Source organism: Amphibalanus amphitrite, unplaced genomic scaffold (genome assembly GCF_019059575.1).
Source record: "Amphibalanus amphitrite isolate SeventyFive unplaced genomic scaffold, NRLGWU_Aamphi_draft 000908F_arrow, whole genome shotgun sequence".
Classification (NCBI taxonomy): domain Eukaryota; kingdom Metazoa; phylum Arthropoda; class Thecostraca; order Balanomorpha; family Balanidae; genus Amphibalanus; species Amphibalanus amphitrite.
The window spans coordinates 112883-135071 of NW_024882402.1; the positions used below are offsets into that span (position 1 = coordinate 112883).

General features: G+C 49.2%; 2 protein-coding genes and 1 long non-coding RNA gene across 10 annotated transcripts in view; 1 reads left to right on the plus strand and 2 right to left on the minus strand.

Moving 5' to 3' along the window:
• Positions 1-437: 437 nt before the first annotated feature.
• LOC122367929 (esterase OVCA2-like) lies at positions 438-3754 on the minus strand. The gene is made up of 5 exons (XM_043341471.1): positions 3511-3754; positions 3117-3264; positions 1672-1878; positions 1217-1357; positions 438-907 (listed from the first exon to the last, which is right to left on the minus strand). The coding sequence occupies exons 1-5, from the start codon at positions 3532-3534 to the stop codon at positions 768-770; spliced, it is 660 nt and encodes a 219-aa protein (XP_043197406.1). The 5' UTR covers positions 3535-3754; the 3' UTR covers positions 438-767.
• Positions 3755-4359: 605 nt separating this feature from the next.
• LOC122367918 (major facilitator superfamily domain-containing protein 12-like) overlaps positions 4360-22189 on the plus strand; it is a 53995-nt gene continuing 36165 nt past the window's right edge. Inside the window, exons 1-3 of one of the 8 annotated variants that reach the window (XM_043341449.1) lie at positions 4360-4761; positions 5105-5144; positions 14379-14439. Coding sequence is in view for 2 of the 8 variants with exons in the window: in XM_043341446.1 (XP_043197381.1) it covers positions 20785-20836 (52 nt within the window). In the remaining 6 variants the exon portion in view is untranslated. Of the gene's footprint in view, positions 4762-5104; positions 5145-11885; positions 12163-14378; positions 14440-15830; positions 16224-20335; positions 20837-22189 lie in introns of those variants that run through there. The other 7 variants (XM_043341450.1, XM_043341447.1, XM_043341452.1 and 4 more) reach the window with 7 other exon arrangements.
• LOC122367920 lies at positions 5355-10221 on the minus strand. Its single transcript, XR_006254144.1, has 2 exons — positions 10040-10221; positions 5355-6365 (listed from the first exon to the last, which is right to left on the minus strand). It is a non-coding gene; the product is annotated as an uncharacterized LOC122367920 (long non-coding RNA).

Below are 22189 nucleotides of genomic sequence, written 5' to 3' on the forward strand. Positions count from 1 at the left end.
CATCCCCGATTGGAAAAAATTTACGCTGGATCACCGACAAACAGGACACCTATGTGATCCATGTTAACACCTGCCTGACCGAGACGCTGCATTACCCAACGTATCATCCGACGCTGAATCATTGAAAACTCGTCAAAAATTATCAAACCTAGCTCAGTACTGAGGCTATCACAAAGCTGCGAAGAGCGACGGCTATCCTCGGCCAGCGGCTCGTCCCCCGTTTGGCCCACGCTGATGGCGTATAAACGATGGATGGTAGTGGCGCCGTGCGCCATGTGAAAAGACGCACATCCTGTCGGCGCAGACAATTTAACTACATCAGTCCACTTAGCAAAATCATCACCTAACGTATCCAGTCCTTGAATCGTCACTAGCGAAACTGACACGTAATTTCGCGTATCACGCGTCAGATGCCCACAGTGAAAGCCTAAACAACATTATCGCTGCAATCATCATTGTATCCAGGACAGCCGCATAGCGGCCACTAATGCATGTCTTAGACAGCGGCGACATTCCGCAAATATATGGTGACACTGGCAGCAAACGCGATAACAGAGCTATGACTCAGTTACAAATTACAACCGATAAAAAGCCACACTGTTGTCTGTTCCTGAGGAACTATCATATCGTCTGATTATAGCTGACACCAGTGACAGAACCTTCTGCCATGTCACCAAATATGTGGCAACTGGCAGCGGTAGCACAGACATCTGACAATAATACCTACAACGTTCATAGTCCCCTACCTCTGCCCCGTACCACCACCATCAACTCGCAGCTGAACGCATGCTCTCAAGGAACTGCAGATAGACGGGCTTCTCCTTCCCCGAGGCCGGGATGTGGTGTCCGCCCGCGTGTCGGAGTACGGTGGCATTGGAGTATAGCTGTACGAGCTCCTCACTCATTTCTGCAGGGGTAGAGCAGGGGGCTCAGAACCCAGCCATGTATGAGCAATGAGCATAAACGGCAAACGCTACGTAAGTTCTGGGAGCACATCTCTACGAATTTATTGAACTTATTGAGGGTATCTTGAGTCCTTGACACAATAGTAATTAAATAGCCACCTGTCACTTCTTTGAAATGATTGACTCATGAAAAACGGAATCTACAATCATGCCCTGACATTTTATCGGCCATATCCCCCCCCCCCTCGATTATTTTAACCAACCCACGATATTTTCCGGCCCATCCGTCGATATTCCACCGGCCACCTCACCTCTGGGTATGACCTGATCGTTGTCGCCATACACGTGCAATGTCGGCAGCTCTATCCTCTCTTCGTAGAGTTTCTGATGCGGCGCCGACCGCGATCGAAAGCCAGCTACCAGGATCGCGAACCGGAAACTCCACTCCAGTTCTGGGTGACGGGAAGGCAAATCAAATGTGAGCAAAAGTCAAGGCTGCTAATGTAATAAGAAAATCACGGATGTCATGCAATGTAAAATATTAAGATCGTACCTGTATCTCAACGATAGCGCGTCCTCTAAATATAACACGGAGATTGATCTATATAGAAACATCTCTTTAAATTACCTGTCTAGTTAAATGTGCTTGTTTTAGTTGCCATAGCCACATCAGAGTAGACCATGTCATGCTTATAATTGCTCCTGTCCCTCTCCCTGACCCTCCTCCCTCCCTCTCCCTGACCCTCCTCTCTCTCTCTCCCCTCACCCTGTCGCTGCTGAAGGGCGCAGAGCAGACCGACCAGCGCCGCGCCCTGGCTGAATCCCAGCACACCGTCAAACGGCCCCTCCCGTTCCGCCACCTCGCGCAGAATGGCCAGACTCTCCTCAAATCCGGCACACAGCTCGGACTTCTGTGAGGCGGCGAACGACTGGTCGGCTGAGGAGAACCACCAGCCACGCTCGTCCGCGTCAGCTGCCGGAGTCAGTATTCAGGGACAGGTGGGTTGGAGGGTCTAGGAAAATTACTGGACTCAAATGATGAAAGCTTTATCATACAGGGTGTCCGGAAAGTCCTGGCGCTTCTTTTGGACGCCGTGTAACGCGCGCTGTGATTATTGGACATTCAGCCAATCATCACAGACATGACCCCTCGTTGATTGCTCAGCCAGGGGTCGTGTAAATATGACCTTGAAATCGTTTTCAGTGATGGGTAGATGGGCGAAGATGCGCCTTGTCGCTGAATGCCTGCGCGCGGCGGCCGGGTGCGACTTGAACGAGGCGCGAGTTGCAGCGCGATGCGGCGTTTTTCGATGAATGGTTTAGCAGGTAAAGGTTTATTTCGACTCGGGAATTCCTTAAAAAATATCCTCAGACCGTTTCGAACGCGATATGGGAACGGAGCAGCATTTCAACGCGGCAATCGAAGAAAGTGCGGGGGTCTGATGGACAAAAATGTCCCATCATCTTCGTCAATGTCGAATAAATGAATAACAGACTGGCCCACGAGGGGTTCCTGGACAGCCACATCAACCCGTGGGTCAAGACGACATGCCCTAAGGGTCACTTCGCATTTCAACAGCACAGAGCACCCTCCAACAACGCCGCCGCCATTCAAGCTAAACTGACAGAGGAGCTTGCCGGGCCAGATCACCGTGGCGAAATGAGATTAGGCCGCCTTATTCTCCTAACCTGACCCGCTCGACTAAGGCGTGCTACGCGTTTTGTAGAACAGGATCTAGGCCATTTCTCACCCCAACCTGGAGTCGCTGAAGACTCGCATCATGACAGCATGGGAGGACCTGGAAATGCCCCGCATCGTCAAAACCCGCAGACGCTTCCTCCCCTACGTCGAGGCCGTCGTCGGCGCCGACGGTGGTTACATTGAATGAGCACGTAGCGGAAGCATGTGGCTTGGTGTCCCTGGTCATTGTTTTGATCCATTGATTAGTATCTATGAACCAATGGCATTTGTTTTAGAAAATGTTGAAAAGCGCCAGAACTATCCGGACACCCTGTACAATCAAAAGACTATCCATTATTTTACAAACAACTTAAGTCCAGCAAGAAAGTATTTAGGCAAACTTCCTATTATTGCCACTGACTGTGAGATTACAAATGGTGTCTAAAAACTTGTGAAGCCTTCTGGCCTTGCCCTAACCTAACCAGGCTAGTTACTGTTATGCTTTGCACATTGCCTGTCATGGGACCCACCTGGTGTGGAGCCATCTGCACGAGGAGGCACAACCAGTGGCGCAGAGACAAACACTGGCTCCAGGTGACGCTTGGTCAACTTGCGGAAGGCACCAGACTTCTCCCGACTGGTGGTGGCATTCTGGCGGTACCCATGGATCATCAGCACCTGCAGAGGGAGAGGTGACGTCAGAGGTGTAAGGCAAGAGAGAAAATCATCTGTGCAGAAGTTGAGCAGAAATAATGTGAGAAAAACTAATATCAATGATATTCTAATGATAGTCATGTCATCAGATGGAGCTTCTAAGCTGTTATGCAATTTCAAGTAAGAAGCAGCAGCCAAAACAACCGATGACACAACAAACGACGATGACATGAATTTGAATTGAAATCAAAATGGAAAAATGAAGCTGACCTTGAGTGGTTTCCCACATGACATGATTTATATCAATATCAATATTCTAATTCACAGGTGGAGTAGTGGACGTTACAAATGAAGTGGTGGTGAAGTGGCACGGGCTTATACAGCCTCCGTGTCACGATTTATGATATATTAATATGATAAAAACTACATTAACGCTCCTAAACCCTTCTGCTATATGTCAAGTTTAGGTCCTAACTACACTTCTCATGATTGATTACAATTTACGACTAGTTGTGTTGCCGGTTGTTTTGTTTTGACCGTTTTGACCACGCCACACATGACTTTTCTGCGCAATTTATGTATTCTTGAATTATGGGACGCTGCTAGCAATTGATATACTCATATGCTCACCCGACTTTGGTATTTAAATTTCCAATCAAAAGAAAGCGTAAAAACGGTCAAAGATAGTTCATTTGATCGATTGTTGCATATATTTAAAAATTAAAATTTCCAGACAATGGGATATCAGTTCAACGAAGAAGGTGGCTGGCGACACCTCAACGGTGATTTTGTTGTGATGGACTTCAACCTGTGCGGCCAGCTTTTCCCCGCCAACCACGAAAGGTGGAAGAAAATGAAGGTAGGAAGGATTAAAGAACATGTACATCGATGCCTGCAACAGTGCAGGATGTTTGTCGGATCAAAATAATACGCTTATGTGATAAAAATGCGATGGGATTTTTTTAACTTTGACATTGCAGCTTAAATGACGCGAATAAGACATTGATGGCGTAGATCGTAAATCAGAAGATGTTCACTCGCTTCGACTTCACCTCTTGTTGCCTGGCAACGTTTAGCTTTATCTGAATCTTCAACAGTTTAAGCCAATAACATCAAGCTTTAGTTCTAGTTGCCTAGTAACATGGACCACTTGTTCTATTTAGATTCAAGTTTGAACAGTATATTTGCCCAGGCTGGAAATAGGCCCCAAACCACCCCAAACAATCCCATTGATCCCCCAAAACACAGATCAAGATGTGGGTTTACGAAGTTTAGCTTTGAATTGCGTGATCTGAATTGATTTTATTGTTATTTTAAAACCATTTGAAATTGGTTTAATCGTTTTCTTGTGTCTTCGGCGCATTATTTAGTTCTTGGAGCATCATTTAAGTGAATTCCATTCATTTTGGTTTTTGATTCAAGTGAATTCCATTCGTTTTGGTTTTTGACAGCTGTGAGCCTGAGCTGACACCTCCATAAAATTGGATGCTGTCTCAATGAATCGTACCTTTTGTTTTTCAGGTAAGATGAAATTGCCATGCCATATTTTGTATGAATTTCTGCACCATAATGATCACAAGATAGTCTAAGTCTAGCTCATAGTGACATATGTCAAAGAATCAGCATTATGATCGCTGGTTAAGTTACCCAGTTACCTACCTAATTGACATGTTAGGTATTTTTGGTCAAGCACAGGAGTAACCAAGCATTTCAATTTGAGCTTCTTAGCACTCCACCTGTCCACGATTCACTGACTTAGATAAGCCCGATAAGCCTGAGTGAGATCAGTGTAGCTTGGTAGCAGTGGGACCAATGATGCCTACTCTAAGTGATAATAATAATTGGTTATATTGTGCACCATAAGTCAGATGATGCCTCAGCAGGATTGCAGCACGCAGATCCAGGTGGGAATTTAGAGCAAATGCCCCCCCCCTCCCTGACCCCTTCCCCACAACAGTGCCTGAACTATTGATACAAATTCGAGTTTTTTTTTTAGAATAGAACAAAGACTGAGCAGTGAGCAACTGTGAAACTATTTTTCTCTCTATAAGTTTGTTACGTTCCTTATTTCTATCATTGCTACGGTTGGGATTACTGTTGGTAGCGTGGCGTGCCGAAGTTAACCGTGACGTTTAAAAGGTAGCGTTTGTTTGAGCTTCCGAGCCGTTCTATGTTACGTTTGCCGAATTCGGTGCCGTTCAGTTCAGTTCGCCGTTCATTCTCTCCCCCACCATTTGTCCCACAACAGACTGTGTAAATTTTCAAGGTAATTATTTACATGCGCACACATTATTACACTGGTCACGGCTATATACAAGGCCCCAATAAGGGCCGCGCCCTTTTACTTACATGATATTGGGTAGGAGGTATGGACGCACACGTCGCGCACTGGGCAGTCCAACGTAGCTCCCGAGTGGAGAGCGAAGCGAGAGAGATCACTGCGGGACTCAGCTTATATACCGCGCCTCCGGCGGTTGGCATTTGCCTCGGGCGCGGCACGCAAGGCTAGTCCCGCAGGACAGAGCGCACAGAACATGGCAGGGCAGAACAGGACAGAGCAGAACAGTGCAGAGCAGAACAGTGCAGAGCAGAACGAGGAAGTAGATGGTGCCGCCGACTCGACCTAGTAACGGTCCGTCCGGCCGCCGGCCTGCCCTGATTGCTGCCCAGAGGGGTTGTTGTTGTTCCCCTCCAAGTGACAGGCGGCGCCGAACGGTGGGAGTCGGCCGGCCAGGTGATCGTAACAGGTAATGAAGAAGATGAGCTCGCAGGGGCGGTGCCAGGTGGCCCGGCTGGGTCCACCCGCGCCGGCGGAGGCACCTGGGTCTCATGGACTCTCCGCTGGTCGCGCTGCTGCGCCGCTCCGTGGTTTCGCCGCGCCGCGTCCTCCCCTGCGGATGTTTGCGCGGCCCAGCGCGGCCGCTGCCGCATTCCGCCCCCGGCCTCCGGCAATGCGGGGCGGAAGGGATGGTTCTACGCCCATCATCTGGTGGGGTGACGATGCGGTCGCGTAGCGGTTCGCCGGGTCCGGCGGCAGCCACGGCCTGGCCGCGTTGGAGGGGAAAAGTTTCCCACATCCCTCCGATGAATATAGATGACAGAGCGATTCCGAACTCCGGGTAGATCTGTGGGTCATAGAGCACCTGTCAAATCCTGGACATGTTGATATTTCAACTGAATTGGGAGATCCAAAAGCTCAGTATAGCTCTGCCCCGGTACTGCTTCCGCTAGATCCTCAACTATGGTTTAATATTTCTTACTGCGTTACTGCGTTGCTGTCGCCTTGGTACTGCATGACATGCGGTACGTCCTCGTCATTTACAGAATAAATGGCCATTTGGAACCAATGTGGACTAGGATTTAAACTTGGTCGTGAGAGGAGCGGAATGGCGTCAAAGAGTCGTGCCTCAGTAATAACTGGTTATGACTTTGCTTAAATTTATTCTTTTCTTGTGCCTTTGAATGTGAGAGTAGCGCTCTCAGCTCTGTCGTATATTCGCATCCTTATCCCAAACTCGGACAACTGAACACAAAGTATCGGATTCTTGCCTTGTCACGTTAACAACGTTTCACTGGATTCTAGTCCTTAAGCATTGTACAAACTTATATGTATATTAATGTAATTTTTTTGGGCGACTCCGTGACGTCCCATCACTGATGCCCTTTTTAGTGACAGCCGAGCATCTCTGTCCCGAGCGTAATTGACCGTCCCATTTGTTGGACTACACAAGACTGCCGGTGTGCAGGTGCCAGTACCATTGTGCTTGGACAGTTTGCCATGACTTTGTGACCCTTTTAGCCCGCTAATGGTGACCTTCCAGACAGTGATAGCTCACTCTGACGCGAACTCCTCCTATCTGCAATGGAGTCGACCCATGTTGAAGACGGAGACCACCGCTGTGGACGCCGATGGGTTTCACTGCTGTAGGGTCCCAAGAAGCGAGCAGCAGGTGTGCACTTTGTGCTGCCTGGGCTGTCTTTGCAACCTTTTGGCGCTTGGCTATCTGCCACTGCAAGTAGGTACTGCAACTAGAGCCGACGCTCCATACACCGGACAACTGTGAGTCATGATATCGCGGGAGGCTGAGTTCGCTCAGAACATCGTTGCCCAATTCTCGTCATTTGTAACGGCCAGGGATGGACATTGCCGCAGAATTGGTCTAGTTGTTCAAATATGCTTGTTTCGATAGAGCTGTACTTTTATGACCGTTACCTGGCGTTCTAGTTAGTCTCGCAGTTCAGCGTTCGGATGCAATTATTGGCCTTCTGGCAGCGCTCACTCTTATTCATGGCACTCCATTTAGACTGACTGAAAAAAGACATTGACTTCGCCGGAAGACATAGGTATGCAGACGGTATTTGGTAAAATAAATGTGCTGTACCTTGGACAAGGTTAGGAACAAGTAGGCCACCGCGTCCTTTACATTCATTAACAACATCATAGTCCTCTAGGCAAAATGATTCAACACATTTAATCACATTTCTGTTACGGTAACTTTAGCAGCTAATGCACTGTACCCTTGCATCTGACCACTTGATTGGCCGATGTTGCAACGCTTGCATGTTTGGCAGTAAGCAATATTAAACCATCAATAACGTTTTAGACACTTGCGACTTGCGAGCCCTACAGTCTGTTACCTACCTGCGTACTTGTTTCTCCGCTAACGATAGCCGTGCTAAAGGCACTGAAATCAATATCCACTGGAATGTCTGTTCGCCTTATAAACACATTTATACACTTGAAGCTATGTACCATCATACTGGGGCGTAAACTGATTGCTAAGCTATCCTTACTTTACTCCCAACTCAGTTTCCTCAGGGCAAGGCCATAAAGGTCCTCAGGGACTATAACGGTCAGGGGTCTCCTATCCGCTGAGACCTCGCGGGCCCTGGGTCGGCCGTGCCGCCGCCTCCTCTCTTGGGGGACCTGTGGAGTCAGTTCGGTCACTACCACCTGTGACTCTGCGTCCGAGGAGGACGAATAGTCCTCCCGGAGCTGCGGCTCCTCCACCGCCTCCAGCCCGTTCTCATTCCGCTGCTGGCGTCTCCAGCAGCGGTCTCGCATCCTGACCAACGCGTGGTCCGGTAATGCTCTGGAAGAAACTGTCAATCTATGTTTTCCCATGGTCAGCGTTTCCCGTTCGCAGTTTCCGGGTTTCCGGTTCGGTCATTGTGCTGAAAGCCCTAAATAAGAAACGAGTAGCGTTATGGACACACGGCCTCTACCCCCGAACTAACCCATCTCTAGTCGGGTATTGACTCACAAAGGACGATTGTTTATGCCCACTTCGCTCTGATGGGCTGCAGTCCCAATCAGGCGTGGAGCAGCGCTTCACCCCACACAACGTTTGGCCCGAAGCCGCGCTTGGCCTACCGCTCAGTTGATGGGCTTTTGAGGCGTGTACACTTTGCAATATGAGACGGCAGCCGGTCCCTCATAAACAATCGTCCCGGGTCACTGGTAGGGCAATCGCGACTTCGATAAGTGCGAATTCCATCGCTCACCTCAAAACTCGTTGCTTTCAGCACAATGCACGAATGGACCCGAGAAACCCAAGAGAAACCTCAGTGATGACGCGGAAAGCACCTGGGCATACACTGTCCTCAGAGGCACCCCTCAGCTCCACACTCAATTTGGCCACGCCCATCCTCCGTCCCCACACCAATCAGACAGAGCAGAGGGCAGGGCCTAATTGCCGCGGGACCGCCGCGAGCCGGCGCTGGCACCCCGCGGTGACTGACCGCGAGGGCCGAGCCGCCCGCCTGGCCCACTGGCCGGGACAGCTGGGGGAGATGAACCACTGCGAACATGAACGGCCCGATACCTACATACATGACTTACATTTAAAGGGAAAACAAAATCACAATCTAAGAAATATATTGCAAAAAAAAAACGTTGGGTTCGCCGCCCTGTTTGGAGCGGAACCGACAATAAATTAATTAGCTCGCCTTAGGCGTGCTTAAAGGGACCCTCCCACCTTAACATTAGTTTTGAGTTGAGATAGCCAAGTTTGCGGCCAGGCTCAGAAACCACCATTTATCCTGGTCGCAACCCCCGCAGCTTTATGGTGTTCAAGAAATTTCTTCCCTTTACTTGCAGGGTGGGACCAGCGTGGTCCCTATCTCTTAACCATTACGGGAATCTGATGACGTCATCAGGCTTTCGAACGTCCGTTAAATGTTTGACTAAAACGTTTTGTAGCACGCGGTGGTATATGCTGCTTTGCGCGCAACAAATGCCGCACTTTCAAATAAAGTCGCTAGGAACAGCGGAGATCCCAAAAAGTAAACAAAAGTAAAAGTCTAATATCTTGAAAACCGGTGAATATTTTTCGATGAAATTTGGTAGATATTCTTTTTTGCTCTTTCTGAACCGAGCGACATCACTTTCATGCCAATTCATTAACTTTTTTGAAGGTGGGAGGGTCCCTTTAAATAAAACAAGTCAGTTTTAAATCCCACCGCTGCCACCACTGTGAAACTATTTTTTCTCTCTATAAGTTTGTTACGTTCCTTATTTCTATCATTGCTACGGTTGGGATTACTGTTGGTAGCGTGGCGTGCCGAAGTTAACCGTGACGTTTAAAAGGTAGCGTTTGTTTGAGCTTCCGAGCCGTTCTATGTTACGTTTGCCGAATTCGGTGCCGTTCAGTTCAGTTCGCCGTTCATTCTCTCCCCCACCATTTGTCCCACAACAGACTGTGTAAATTTTCAAGGTAATTATTTACATGCGCACACATTATTACACTGGTCACGGCTATATACAAGGCCCCAATAAGGGCCGCGCCCTTTTACTTACATGATATTGGGTAGGAGGTATGGACGCACACGTCGCGCACTGGGCAGTCCAACGTAGCTCCCGAGTGGAGAGCGAAGCGAGAGAGATCACTGCGGGACTCAGCTTATATACCGCGCCTCCGGCGGTTGGCATTTGCCTCGGGCGCGGCACGCAAGGCTAGTCCCGCAGGACAGAGCGCACAGAACATGTATTGTATTGTATTGTATTGTATTTACGATCATGGGCGATCCACACATGGCGTGGCGATTAACATGGCAGGGCAGAACAGGACAGAGCAGAACAGTGCAGAGCAGAACAGTGCAGAGCAGAACGAGGAAGTAGATGGTGCCGCCGACTCGACCTAGTAACGGTCCGTCCGGCCGCCGGCCTGCCCTGATTGCTGCCCAGAGGGGTTGTTGTTGTTCCCCTCCAAGTGACAGGCGGCGCCGAACGGTGGGAGTCGGCCGGCCAGGTGATCGTAACAGGTAATGAAGAAGATGAGCTCGCAGGGGCGGTGCCAGGTGGCCCGGCTGGGTCCACCCGCGCCGGCGGAGGCACCTGGGTCTCATGGACTCTCCGCTGGTCGCGCTGCTGCGCCGCTCCGTGGTTTCGCCGCGCCGCGTCCTCCCCTGCGGATGTTTGCGCGGCCCAGCGCGGCCGCTGCCGCATTCCGCCCCCGGCCTCCGGCAATGCGGGGCGGAAGGGATGGTTCTACGCCCATCATCTGGTGGGGTGACGATGCGGTCGCGTAGCGGTTCGCCGGGTCCGGCGGCAGCCACGGCCTGGCCGCGTTGGAGGGGAAAAGTTTCCCACACAACCTTTATGAAAATAATTTTTTGATTTGCATAGCAGTGCACTAGGAATAAAATTCCAATAAGTTTTTGCAATTAGGAGAATTTTGGGGGGTATGTGGCTGTGCGCGGTGGGCCCCCTGCTGGGTGCAGCATCCAAGACTGCCTATCTGGATCCGCCAGGGCATTGCAGTGGCTGAAAGTTTCATTGCTACAAACAGTGCCCTAAATACTTAAAACCTTCTTACTTTAGACAGTAAATTGTCTGAAAATCAAGATGTGCAGAACAGAATGTAGGTAGGGGACCGTACCTACATGCAACATAGGCTCAAAATGTGCATCAAAATGGAAAGTATAGGTTGAGAAGGGATGCGGAGCCGGAGCCGGAGCCGGCATATTTTGCCCGAAGCCGGAGCCAGAGCCGGAGCCGGAGCCGGAGCCGTCAAAAAAGGGGGCGACTCCGGCTCCTTTTCTTAAGAAGAACCAATTATTTACCTAGTTCGGTTTGACAGTACAAGCCGTAAAACAATGTGGTATTCAAAATAGCCTTGTTAATCAAATACAGAAGCAACGTGTACCAATCCCATCGCCTTTTTCTTCCACCCGTATTTAATTGATCGCATAGGGGATGTACTGAGTAGAAGCCGGAGCCGGAGCCGCCGGAGCCGGACCATTTTACTCGGAGCCATTTTAGCCGGAGCCGGAGCAGCCATGACATTTCACCCGGAGCTGGAGCCGGAGCCGATTTTATTTCTCCGGAGCCGGAGCCGGAGCCGTAGCCGTCTGAAATTTCCACGGCTCCGCATCCCTGGTTGAGACTGTATTTTTCTTACACTTATTGACTTTTAAGCTTCATTTTTGCATATGTTCTAATTTTCTACTCTCTCCCCTTTCCTCCGTACCCCACCCCCACGCCGGCGCACTGACAGACCGCGTCACTGCACCGGAGCTGCGCCCCACAGACCCTCCTCTCCCTCCGCAGTCCGCCCCCCCCCCCGCCCCCCCGTGTGATTCACCACGCAGCGGACAGCTGGCGTGACGTCACTGTGGCGCAGTGACCCGTTCCGCCCCCTCCCAATCCCGCTCGGTCCCGTGCGCCAATTGTCAGCTCTGGGCTGCTGGTTTGTGTCCTGTGAGCCCTCGCTCTGCAATACTGGGTGGTGGTTGGTCCAGTGGTGTCGCCAGTCTCTTTGCGGAGTAGATACCCTGCTGAGTTATATACCTATCCATTCAAAGTGCACTAGAGGTGCAAGTGTCCTTCAAAAGTTGGTTACCAGCATTACAGAGTGGAGCAGCTTTTGTTACCGCTGTTTACCGTTCACCTACTGCAGTTCAGGACCAGACACGATAAGGGTATGTCGCCGACAATATATGGCCTGCTTTTGGAACTGAATGATAAGAGGCGGGATGATGTCGGGATGGACGCATGTAACTTGTTTAGTTTCATGATTTTTTATGTGTAGTTTGCCCCTTACAGGTAGGAATCAGCATAAAATCTAACCGTTTCTTTTTTATACAAATTACCTGTCGATATTATGGACGGAAATTTTTGCCGGAGCCGGCATGGATGGCGAGTACGACAGCCATTGACTGCTGATTCCAGCAACCAGTTTGTATGGCGGATGCGACCGATCTGTGCGGATTTGAGTGCTACCGGCCCGACGGCTTTTCACAGCGGGTCGCGTATGTTGGGCTCGCAACCATGATGCTCAGAAGAGGAGAACGGGTTTGACGGAGCTGTGTCGGCTGGCGTGGTGGGCTGGGCTGGGTCTGGACTTGGAGAGGCGAGTAGTGTGTCGGCCGGCTGAGTGAGGAACTGAGTGTGTGTCGGCAGGCTGAGAAAACGTGAGTAGTGTCAAGTTTGTCTGTCGGCTGAGTGAGGAACTGAGTGTGTTTCGGCAGGCTGAGTGAATGTGAAACTGAGTGTGTGTCGAACTGTCGACAGGCTGAGTGAGGAATGAGTAATTGAGCAGAACTGGTCGGTGGGCTAAGAAAGAGAGTGAGTTGTGTCGGGTATTAGAGACGAATTTTTCGTGTTTGTTGTCTGAGATTGTGAGTACAGAAGTCAGAATAGGTGTGTGAATTGTGAAGGTGGTGAGTAATGTCAGATAAGACTTTTAGTGTTACACATTATTTGTGCACGATTTACCTACAGAGGAAGGTTGAATAGCGTGTCGTCTTCAGGTGTCATTAGTCCGACCATCGGTTTCCGTTTCCTGATTTGTTTGACTTGATTGCCTGCTAACCGAGCATTTAATGGTTGTTTTAGCAATTAGGTAATTTGAACACGACATTGTCTTCCGTGTCACGATACTAAGCGCATCCTATGTAGGTGGATGTTTTTATATTTTTCATTGGTATGTGTTGCATAATGTGTTAATATTTGTGAAGCACTATGTTTGCCATACTTTTCTTGATCCTCTAGCCATAAGTGTTATGTTGTTTCATTTTTACTCATGCCTTAAACATGCAAGTTGCAAGGCACACGTGGTTAACCGTTACGTTCATTGTTCGAACAGTGTTCGCAGTTCGTGCAGCAGCTGAACAAAAAATCAAAGCTTCGGCATGCAATGCTTTCAAAGAAACTCTGTGCTTAGAAGTTAGTTACTTATGCCACTCTGATCCAATAACATCAACGGTAGTCGAGAAAATTACCAATTTAATTTGATTTACACTCCAACACGTGTTGTGCAATGTAACATGTTGTTTTTATCTTGTTGCGCGGTGGCTCTTCCTTGAGCTGCTGTCGCGACGAAGAACCTTTGAAAATTGAATATCGCAAAGTTGCAGATACATATTCGGGAATTTCCTGCCTTTCGGTCTGTGGCGCCAGCGTAAATTGTGTATGGACATTAAATTGTGCCGATCTGAAATATCGATCGTTTTCGATGGCGGTGACATTTGTGCGTGGTTTTGCCTTCGATAGAGCCTTGGTTTTGCCTATATGCGTCATCGATGGATTAGTGCAGACTTGAGTGACGCTTGTGCAGAGATAGAGAAGCTGGCTGCATCTGCCATCAATAGTTGTACTAGCGTTATTTAATCGATATCGAATGTAATGGACCTGCGGACGAATTTTGCCGAATGACTGACTGCATCCGATGGTGTTCTCCTTTTTTAAAAAGGGCAGTCACGTTTTGTTAGGATTTAGCCTGTGCAGTGTCTTGATTTTTTCGCTTTCCAAGGCAGATCTGCTGCGGAGCTTGTTTGTTATTCCAAGGCAAGTGCTATTTGAGCTGGTAATTACCCAAACTTCTCCGGCCTCTGGCAGCGAGGTCTGGCGTCGCTGGTGTCTTGTGCCTCGTCAGCGAATCTCGGTCCTGGCCTCTCCTACCCGGCCCGATCTGCCCTGAAGTGACCTTACCTGACGTGTCTTACCGACCTAACCCGAACCAACCTGATGTGACCTGACTTGACTGGACTAGCCCTGACCTGACCTAACATAACCTAACAGATCCAATCAATTTACTCTGAACTTACCTAACCCAACTTGCCATGATATGACCTAACCCTTACCCTACCCGACCATCTAACCTGCCCTGACCTGACCTCTGCCCTGTCTGCCGCAGGTCACGGTGCCACCATGCCGTGAAGGACACTAAACAGGAGCGGTCACCAGACCCGCCAGAGGTGAGTACTCGGTCGCCTTTCCGACCTTTGTTTTGCTTGTTTTAGGGATCGTATCGCGATTTGTGTATAAATTAGCTGGCAGGCTTTCCACAATATTGTGCTGGTGAATGTTGTTGCCCTCCCGTTATCAGCTACGGTTTCGAACCGTTAGGTCTGTTTGCTTCTGCAGCAAGTTTAGTTTACTTATCTCACGTTTAGGTAAATACGTAATTTTACGAAAATAAGGAGCTAAGAAATTAATAACGGCGATGAACAAATCCGCACTCCTTGCTAATATTACTCCCGTTGTGTGAGTCATTTCTAAATTCTAACGTCGCACTTTAGCGTCACGCTACAGCCATTCCTGCACCATTGTGGCCGCAAACCACCGGGCCTGGTTTTTTTGTTGGCCCAGCTGCAGTGACAAATGTCATCACGTGCGAGTGGTACTGGGGGGGGGATTCAAACTGGGGCGAAATAACGCTCACATGGGTGTTACTCATCCTGATAGTGCGCGTAACTTGCTTTGTAGACGATTTAGTGGGTTTAGGTCAGTTTTTGCGTGTTTTCATTTTATCGTCTCGTTGTGACAAGTGACGACCCATTTGCCCGCTCTGCTCTCTAAATGTGATTTTCAACCCCTAGAACTGAAATGGCTTGCCTTGCGTTATATAACTCTGTACACGTCCGTATACCGGCACACAGATATCTGTGCTTGCGTGCAATATTTTAACTTCTATAAGTTTTCACACTTGAAGTGTCAGCCCTCCCCTCTGCTGAAAAGCCTCCACTCCATATTTGGCTAATTCACGTGTTATGTTGTGGTATCCGCCACTGAAAAGGTCTGCATTTTGCTGCCACCTGTTGGCGATTAGGTGAAAACTTACAGTTTTACGCTCGCCGCTAGGGGCGCTGACCGCTAATAATCACACAGGTCCTATCTTACTGCATGTCGTACTTTCCTATTTAAGGCATTTGTTAACATCTATGATGATACTGCGCATGACCACATCGACAGTTACGATTCCGTTCTGCTCCGTAGTCGGGGTTCGATGTTTGTGTTGTAACTAAATCTACAGTTGACTCGATTGTTACACTTCTGTCGGGGTAGTCTGTCGGCGTATTTTTTGATGTTGGTCCGTTCTCTTCAGATTCGGTCTCACATCGTTTCCATTCCATTTCGATATCGTGTCCACTCCATTATAACCCTCGTCAATGACAACTCAAGCCACCTCGGCACACTCTTGAGCCCTAAAAGACAAACAAACAAGCAAACGAAAATCAACACCATATTCTTTCCATCCGCCTGGCGTCTTCCTTCGTCCTTTTAAGTTATTTTTCCATCCCTTCCTCCGTCCCTCTCTCCCCATCCCCTCTGTCCATCGGACGTCAGTCCCGCGGCCGGCCCTCTCTGGTCCCTCGTTATCAGTGTCGCGGCCCGGTCGCCGCTCCCCACGCAGTGCACACTCGTAGCTCGGGTCAGTTGACCGCGGGTGGTCGGTAGTAGCGCCAGTGTGCGTCGAGAGCTCCGGGGCGGTAGGTGGTGCTCTAGTGCGTGCTGAGGTGGTTTGGTGCGTGCTGAGGTGGTTTGGTACGAGTTGAGGTGTTTTGGTGACTCGTGTGACTACGAGTATACAAGCCGGTGGAATTGGTGTGGTCTACCGGTGAAGTTAAACCTTCGCTCGGCGCCTGCCGTCTGGCGCTTCACACTAGCGTAGACTCTGGCGCGGGCTTCACTCAGCTCAGCTCAACTCAGCCCAGCTCGAACCCAGCCGCCGGCTCACCACAGCCCTCCCTCCAGTGAGGTGCGTCGCCCCACCGCCGACCCTGCCCGTGGATCGGGTTACCGATACTCAATACGGTCTGGTGAGGCTTCGGTCACCCCGGTGGCTGCGTGCGGACGGTCTCACCCTCCCCAGGTGTGCTAGGCGGGACTGCTAGCTGGGTCTCTGGGCTGGGTCCCCGGGGCCCTGTTTGGCGGCACGCAGCTACCCATCGCTATTGGCGCTTCGATTTCCGCATAGAAACGTAGCGGAATTGTTCAGTCTGCTTACGTTGTCATGGAAGCGGAAGCGCAAATACCTACCATCTATTTCGCATTCATTATCGTTCCATTATCGTCCACCGATTATTGAAAGGATGGTGTGGGTTGAACTAAGAAATTTTGCTTGCGTTCGAGCTCATATGACATGTATTGGTTGCGTTTTCTGACGTCCCCAATATTCGTCGGACAATCTGTATGCATCTAACGTAACGGATACTCATGATTACTGTATGATTAGCATGTAGGTACTTTGCAACATAAACGGTAAGTCTCATTAAAATGGTATGGGCCGTCCGAGTCCTGTTTCGGTATGCTCAATAGATGCGCCCGATTTGTGGTTTCGGGGGATTCTTCTGCCATGCTATTATTAGTGAATCCGTTAGATCATGATTGGATTATGATAATTGTGGCATGAAACGTTGCCATCAATAATATTGCTGGTAGTCCCGATCAGGGTATATTGGATTAGGATTCCAATACCTAACAACTGCCCAAGCCGCAGTTCGTTGCGTATCCATATTTTGCGCACTGCACTCTGCAGTGCTTTGGCAATGTCGCACATATAACTTATTATTGAACGTGCAACACAATGTCAGAAAATATAACGACCAATCCCTTTTACCGCAAACGAGAGTCATGCATATTGGTCGCTAAGTGCAAGATAAGAACGGGGCAAGACATAATGACGGACGGTTACAGACAGTTTTCCACATCTTGCTACTGCTAAACCGATCTTTTAGATCTCTTCCCGGCGCGTATGTTTGCGCCCCGGCGCAAATCACGACCGTTGGCTCATCCTGTCTCCTGACAGACATGTGTCCACGTCTCAGACTATCAGAGGTGCGATAACAGATATGCCACGCGTCCGGATTTCCCTGATCGCCACTCTTGGGCGAGTGTTGAGCGACTTGCGTGTGTGCCTCTCGAGTCATGCTGCAAGTGCGCAGGTACTCAGGAAACTAAAATGGTCGTGTGCCCTGAATGAGGGCACTGTCCGCCTGTTCAGGTTCTGGCTTGAATTCAAGTGTTCATTCCAGCCAGCAACTTCCGCTTTCGTCGGCTGGCTTTATGCCTGGTATAAGAGAAGCTCGAGTCCAAAGTTAATGCACACTGCACATATCTTCTTGAAGGAAGCTTCCTATTGGGGTATTTTTTTAGAACTCTCTAAATGGAAAAATCTACTCAAGTTGACGGCGTTGTCTGGGCCTTGGCGCCGACAGTACCTAACAAATCAGCAGTTTGCATGAACCACTGCTGCTCCCAAACTGGTCACCAGTCATTGTTTTTAACCAGGGCTGCGGAGTCGGAGTCGGAGTCGGAGTCGGAGTCGGTCGGAGTCGACAGTTGTGACCGGAGTCGGAGTCGGAGTCGGAGTCGATTTTAGAAACCCGAGCCGGATTCGGAGTCGGAGTCACCGAAAATCTGTCGACTCCGCAGCCCTGCTAGGTCTGCGGAGTCGGAGTCGGGAGTTGGAGTCGGTCGGAGTCGACAATTCTGCCCGGAGTCGGAGTCGGAGTCGGAGCTGGTTTTTGAAAGCCGGAGTCGGAGTCGGAGTCGGAGTCGCCGAAAATCCATCGACTCCGCAGCCCTGTTTTTAACCACCCACCACCTCGATCGAGTCGGCCATGCTCAGATCGTGTTTGTTGCTCTGCAGCGACTCGCTCCGGGTCCCCACAGGCAGGGGTCTGTCCGAGATAGCGGTCAGCCAGGCCGGACCGCCGGGGTTTCACCGTCTGCTGGGACTGTCCGACCGGGCCGCAGAGGAGGCTAGCACCGCAGGCAGTCGATAGTCGTTACCATCCTGTTTTGGTCGAGAGGGTCAGGTCATGGAGTCCTGCGGGCGATTTCATAAAGCTTGGTGGTATTTTACATCAGGGTATATTTTACGCCTAAGAAGGAGCCTCTAGAAGCGGGCAGTTTTACTTGGGTCGGAGGGTTTATTATGCGGTAGCTGGATGCTTTCGTTTGTTTTGTACTGTGTTAATAAATATCCATTATCCACTACTTAAATCACAGTTAATTACAGCATATTATTACATCCGCAATTCCTTCATGAGTCCTTTTGGTCGTAAAACGCAACCAAATGAGTAGAAAACTGCGTTAGTCGCATTTTACGCTCGTCTATCAAATCGGCCGCTGGATGATATTTAGAGATGGGGGGGGGGGGGGGGGGCAGTACGTTATCGAGCTGACCTGTGAAGTGTGGTAGCGTCCCGTCTGGGTTGGGGACTGATGTCAGGGCTTGGTATGGTCATTGGTTTGGTTCGATGGGACATTGGCTGGTGTAGGACAGTTATCAGTGCTGTTGCGTTTGTGCTGGAAAGGGCAGAGCAAGGCGGCACATTTCGTTTGGGTCGTTGGGGCAGTGCGCCGTACCTTGCTAGATGGTTGGGAGCCTGGGAGGGCTGGTATTTTTTTCTGCTCAGACCCCTGGCTTTAGGAATTGTGAATTTGATGCATTTTGATATATTCCACAGATCGATTTCTAATTTTTTGACGATTTATTTTCGCTCCGATCAGCTTAAAGCTGAATATTGCCTGTAAGCTGTGCAATGCTCTGTGCTGTATACCGTATACTATATACTGTATACTATATGCCTACTAGTACCTACCAGCCGATTAGGTATAACCTGTTACCGAACTCCATAATGAGAATCCCGAATCCTGAATTCTGCTGATTTCCATTTATCCATATTCAGCGCCTCAAATCCAGCGTGTTTTTGTATGTAACATCACTTGCTCAACCCAGCTGGCCACGCACGGGTTTCGTGACCTAACTCATGACCAATCATTCGTCGTCATGAGTTAGGTGGGCTGGACTTCAACGATAAGAGTTGCGTGGAGACTTCAAGGTCAAAATTATGTAACCATAGACAGACCGGCAACAGAAATCCATGGTACCATTTTCCTGTCTCCGAAACCCAGTAATCGTTTTTATGCTCATTGCAATTGTCATTGCAAAGCATGCATTTTAGATTGCAGTTAAATGACCTATATCAAATTAAATTAATTTTTGGACAGAATGCAACTCTTCTTCATGGAATTTTTTTCAAGATATCTTGTAAACTGCGACAATGCCGCTATACACCTCGCGGAAAGAATGAAATGAAAACCTCATGTATTCTGATATCGAGTGTAACTCCCGAGCAGCAAGTGCCATAGGCGGCGAAACGAGGAGGGCACCGGGGCACCGTGTCCCCCTTTGATTTTGGTATTTTAACATTAGCCCTATGGGCGTTGCATGGAAAGAATGGGACCAAAAGTCGGCAGTGCCCCCCCCCCCCCTGAATTGAAGCTGTTCCGCCGCTACTGGTAAGTGCCCGGTGCCGTGTGAAAGTTTTAAGTATCTACTTTTTGATCAGTTACGTGACGATAGATCGCCATTTTCCCCGTATCCCTCCGTATCCCGTTTTCCTAATATTAGTGTTTTTCTGTATCCCATTTCTCTCCTCCTATCACTCTTATTCATCTCATTGTCTTCCTGCATTTGCTGTCCGTTCACGCATTTCCTATCTTCAAATCTTTCCTATCTGCGTCTCTCTATCACTTTAAACATCCAGTCATGGTCTATCTATTACAGTGATGGCAGAAATAGCGAAATGTCCATCAAACGGCGCCAGAAATAGCCTAGTGAGACCCTGAAACTTGTGTCCTTGGTGACCGTTGGGAATTTCGGCCCTGCCCTCGCACTCAGGGCGGTCTCTCCGTCGCTGGGTCAGGTCTCTCCATTCTCCGGGATCTGCCTATACCGCGCTCGGCCCAGCAGGTTGCCTAGTGGGCCCAGCAGGCAGCCAAGTGCCCTCGGGCTCGCTGCATCCCGCCAGGGAGCGCGCCCGCCGTTCCAGGCTGCGTCGGCGACGGTAGCGGCGGCAGTCTCGAGCTGGTTCCGACTGCGTGAGGGGTGCCGTGCGGCTGCACTCGGGTGTGTGGTGGGATTGGGCGATTGTGAGCTCTTTGTGCGAGAACTGGTTCGTGCTGAGGAACGGGAGAGCGCTGTCTTGGAAAAAGGCGAGACGGGACGAACACATGTTTTGGGTGCGCCGTTGTAGCTAAGAGCCGCCGGCAGAGGTCTTGAAACTCTCCAAGGCGTTTCAGTGAAAGATTGACCACACTGTGGCTGTGACTGGTGCTGTGTCCTCCACCTCGAACTTAAGCAGCTCAGTTGAAGGACGATTCCAACACCTACTCGATCGAATTACGATTCTTACAGCTGGGACACTTACTTTATTGAAGAGTGGTCTAACATCGGGACACCTATATTCATTGAAGGTCCACTGGAGAGGAACCTGGGTGCCGGCTGTGTCATCTAAAGACGCGTCGCCATGGGAGCGATTGGGAAGGATGGTGGGGGAGGAGGAACGCTTTGGCAAAAAGGTGAGGAGGTGTTGAATGGCGGCTACTAGTATGCGTATCCAATCATTCTCAAATATCACACCGCTCTCACCAATTAGACCGCATGGCGTTGAGTTTTCCATTTTCATCACTGCTCTCTTATCTACTAGCAACGGAGGTGACAGACCTGACTCCACGAGGCGGTTATGTTGATATTCTCTGTCATAGAGAGCTGCGTTCTTCACCCGCGACCGCTTGGGAAAAGGTCGGATCTGACCCCTTCTGTTTCTTTGTAATTTCTTATGAACCGTTTGAGCTAGTACCGTGGAACCTGGCGTGCATTCTCCTACATCAAGATGACGTGTGTTGATGCAGTCTCAACAACTTGTTGAGATATGCCCATTTTACTGACCCAACTACGACATTTTTCGTCACAAAAAAGGTAAACGTTTTGAAAATCGCCCAAAAATGGACACAGTTGTCAAAAGACGCACAAACCTCAAATCTTCAAAATGTATATCTTAAATTTTCCAAAAAATGTTTTGTATGCTCCAAAAATGTAAAAAACCGACTTTATGGAGTTATGCTCGCAAGATAAAAGATTCTTTATGATAATGATATTTATGATAAGTATGATATATTTATGATATTTTTTATGATACTTGGACTTCAACTTCAACTTCAACTTGAACTTGGTCAACTTGAAAATTTGACCTCAGTTCAAGGTCATGACCTGAACGGAAAAGGTCGTGTTACCTATCAGTCGATCCGTATCGTCGAGCTGAATACATCTAAGGTGGTTTCATCGCACTAGCATGCATCTGTCTAAAAGTTATAAGCGAATAACTGTGTGGATACTTTTTGTGACTTGAGATGAGCTCAGGGTCATAAAAAGGGGTCATGAGTGCAATCATTCAATTAAATACTTTATATACTCACCTTTAACCAGATGTTTGAGAATGATTATTATATCGCTCGTCCAAAACAGGCGCATTTCCATTTTCCCCCATTGACACATCTGAGTTCTGTAAAGGATGCTTTGCTTCTTCTCCGTTGAATGTTGGGCGCTGATAACCTATGCAGTATGCACTATGCAGTCTGGGCGCCCCCTAAGACCAATCTATCATTGTCATTCACCTCTGAATTCTCACCTTTTATGCAACTAAATATAAAAATATAAGAAAACGTAGTCACGATACGCTTAGCAATGCCTGGGACATCGGGACGTCGACCTTACCGAGTGGCATGAGTTGCAGGCTTTGTCCTCAGACTCCCCCGCGGGAATTCCATAAGCCATGACATGGCCGCGAGCGGTTGGCAACAGGACTGGGTTGGGCTATTATAGAAATATAATCGGGTACATAATTAGATGTCTGAATGAGATGCAAAGCACCA

Bases quoted from the DNA above. Each gene is read 5' to 3' on its own strand.
- LOC122367929 (XM_043341471.1), bottom strand. From the start codon at position 3,534: ATGTCATGTGGGAAACCACTCAAG. The intron at 3,265-3,510 runs GTCAGCTTCATT...CTCCCTCTGCAG, and splicing joins CATGTGGGAAACCACTCAAG to GTGCTGATGATCCATGGGTA. The intron at 1,879-3,116 runs GTGGGTCCCATG...TGACTCCGGCAG, and splicing joins TGCAGATGGCTCCACACCAG to CTGACGCGGACGAGCGTGGC.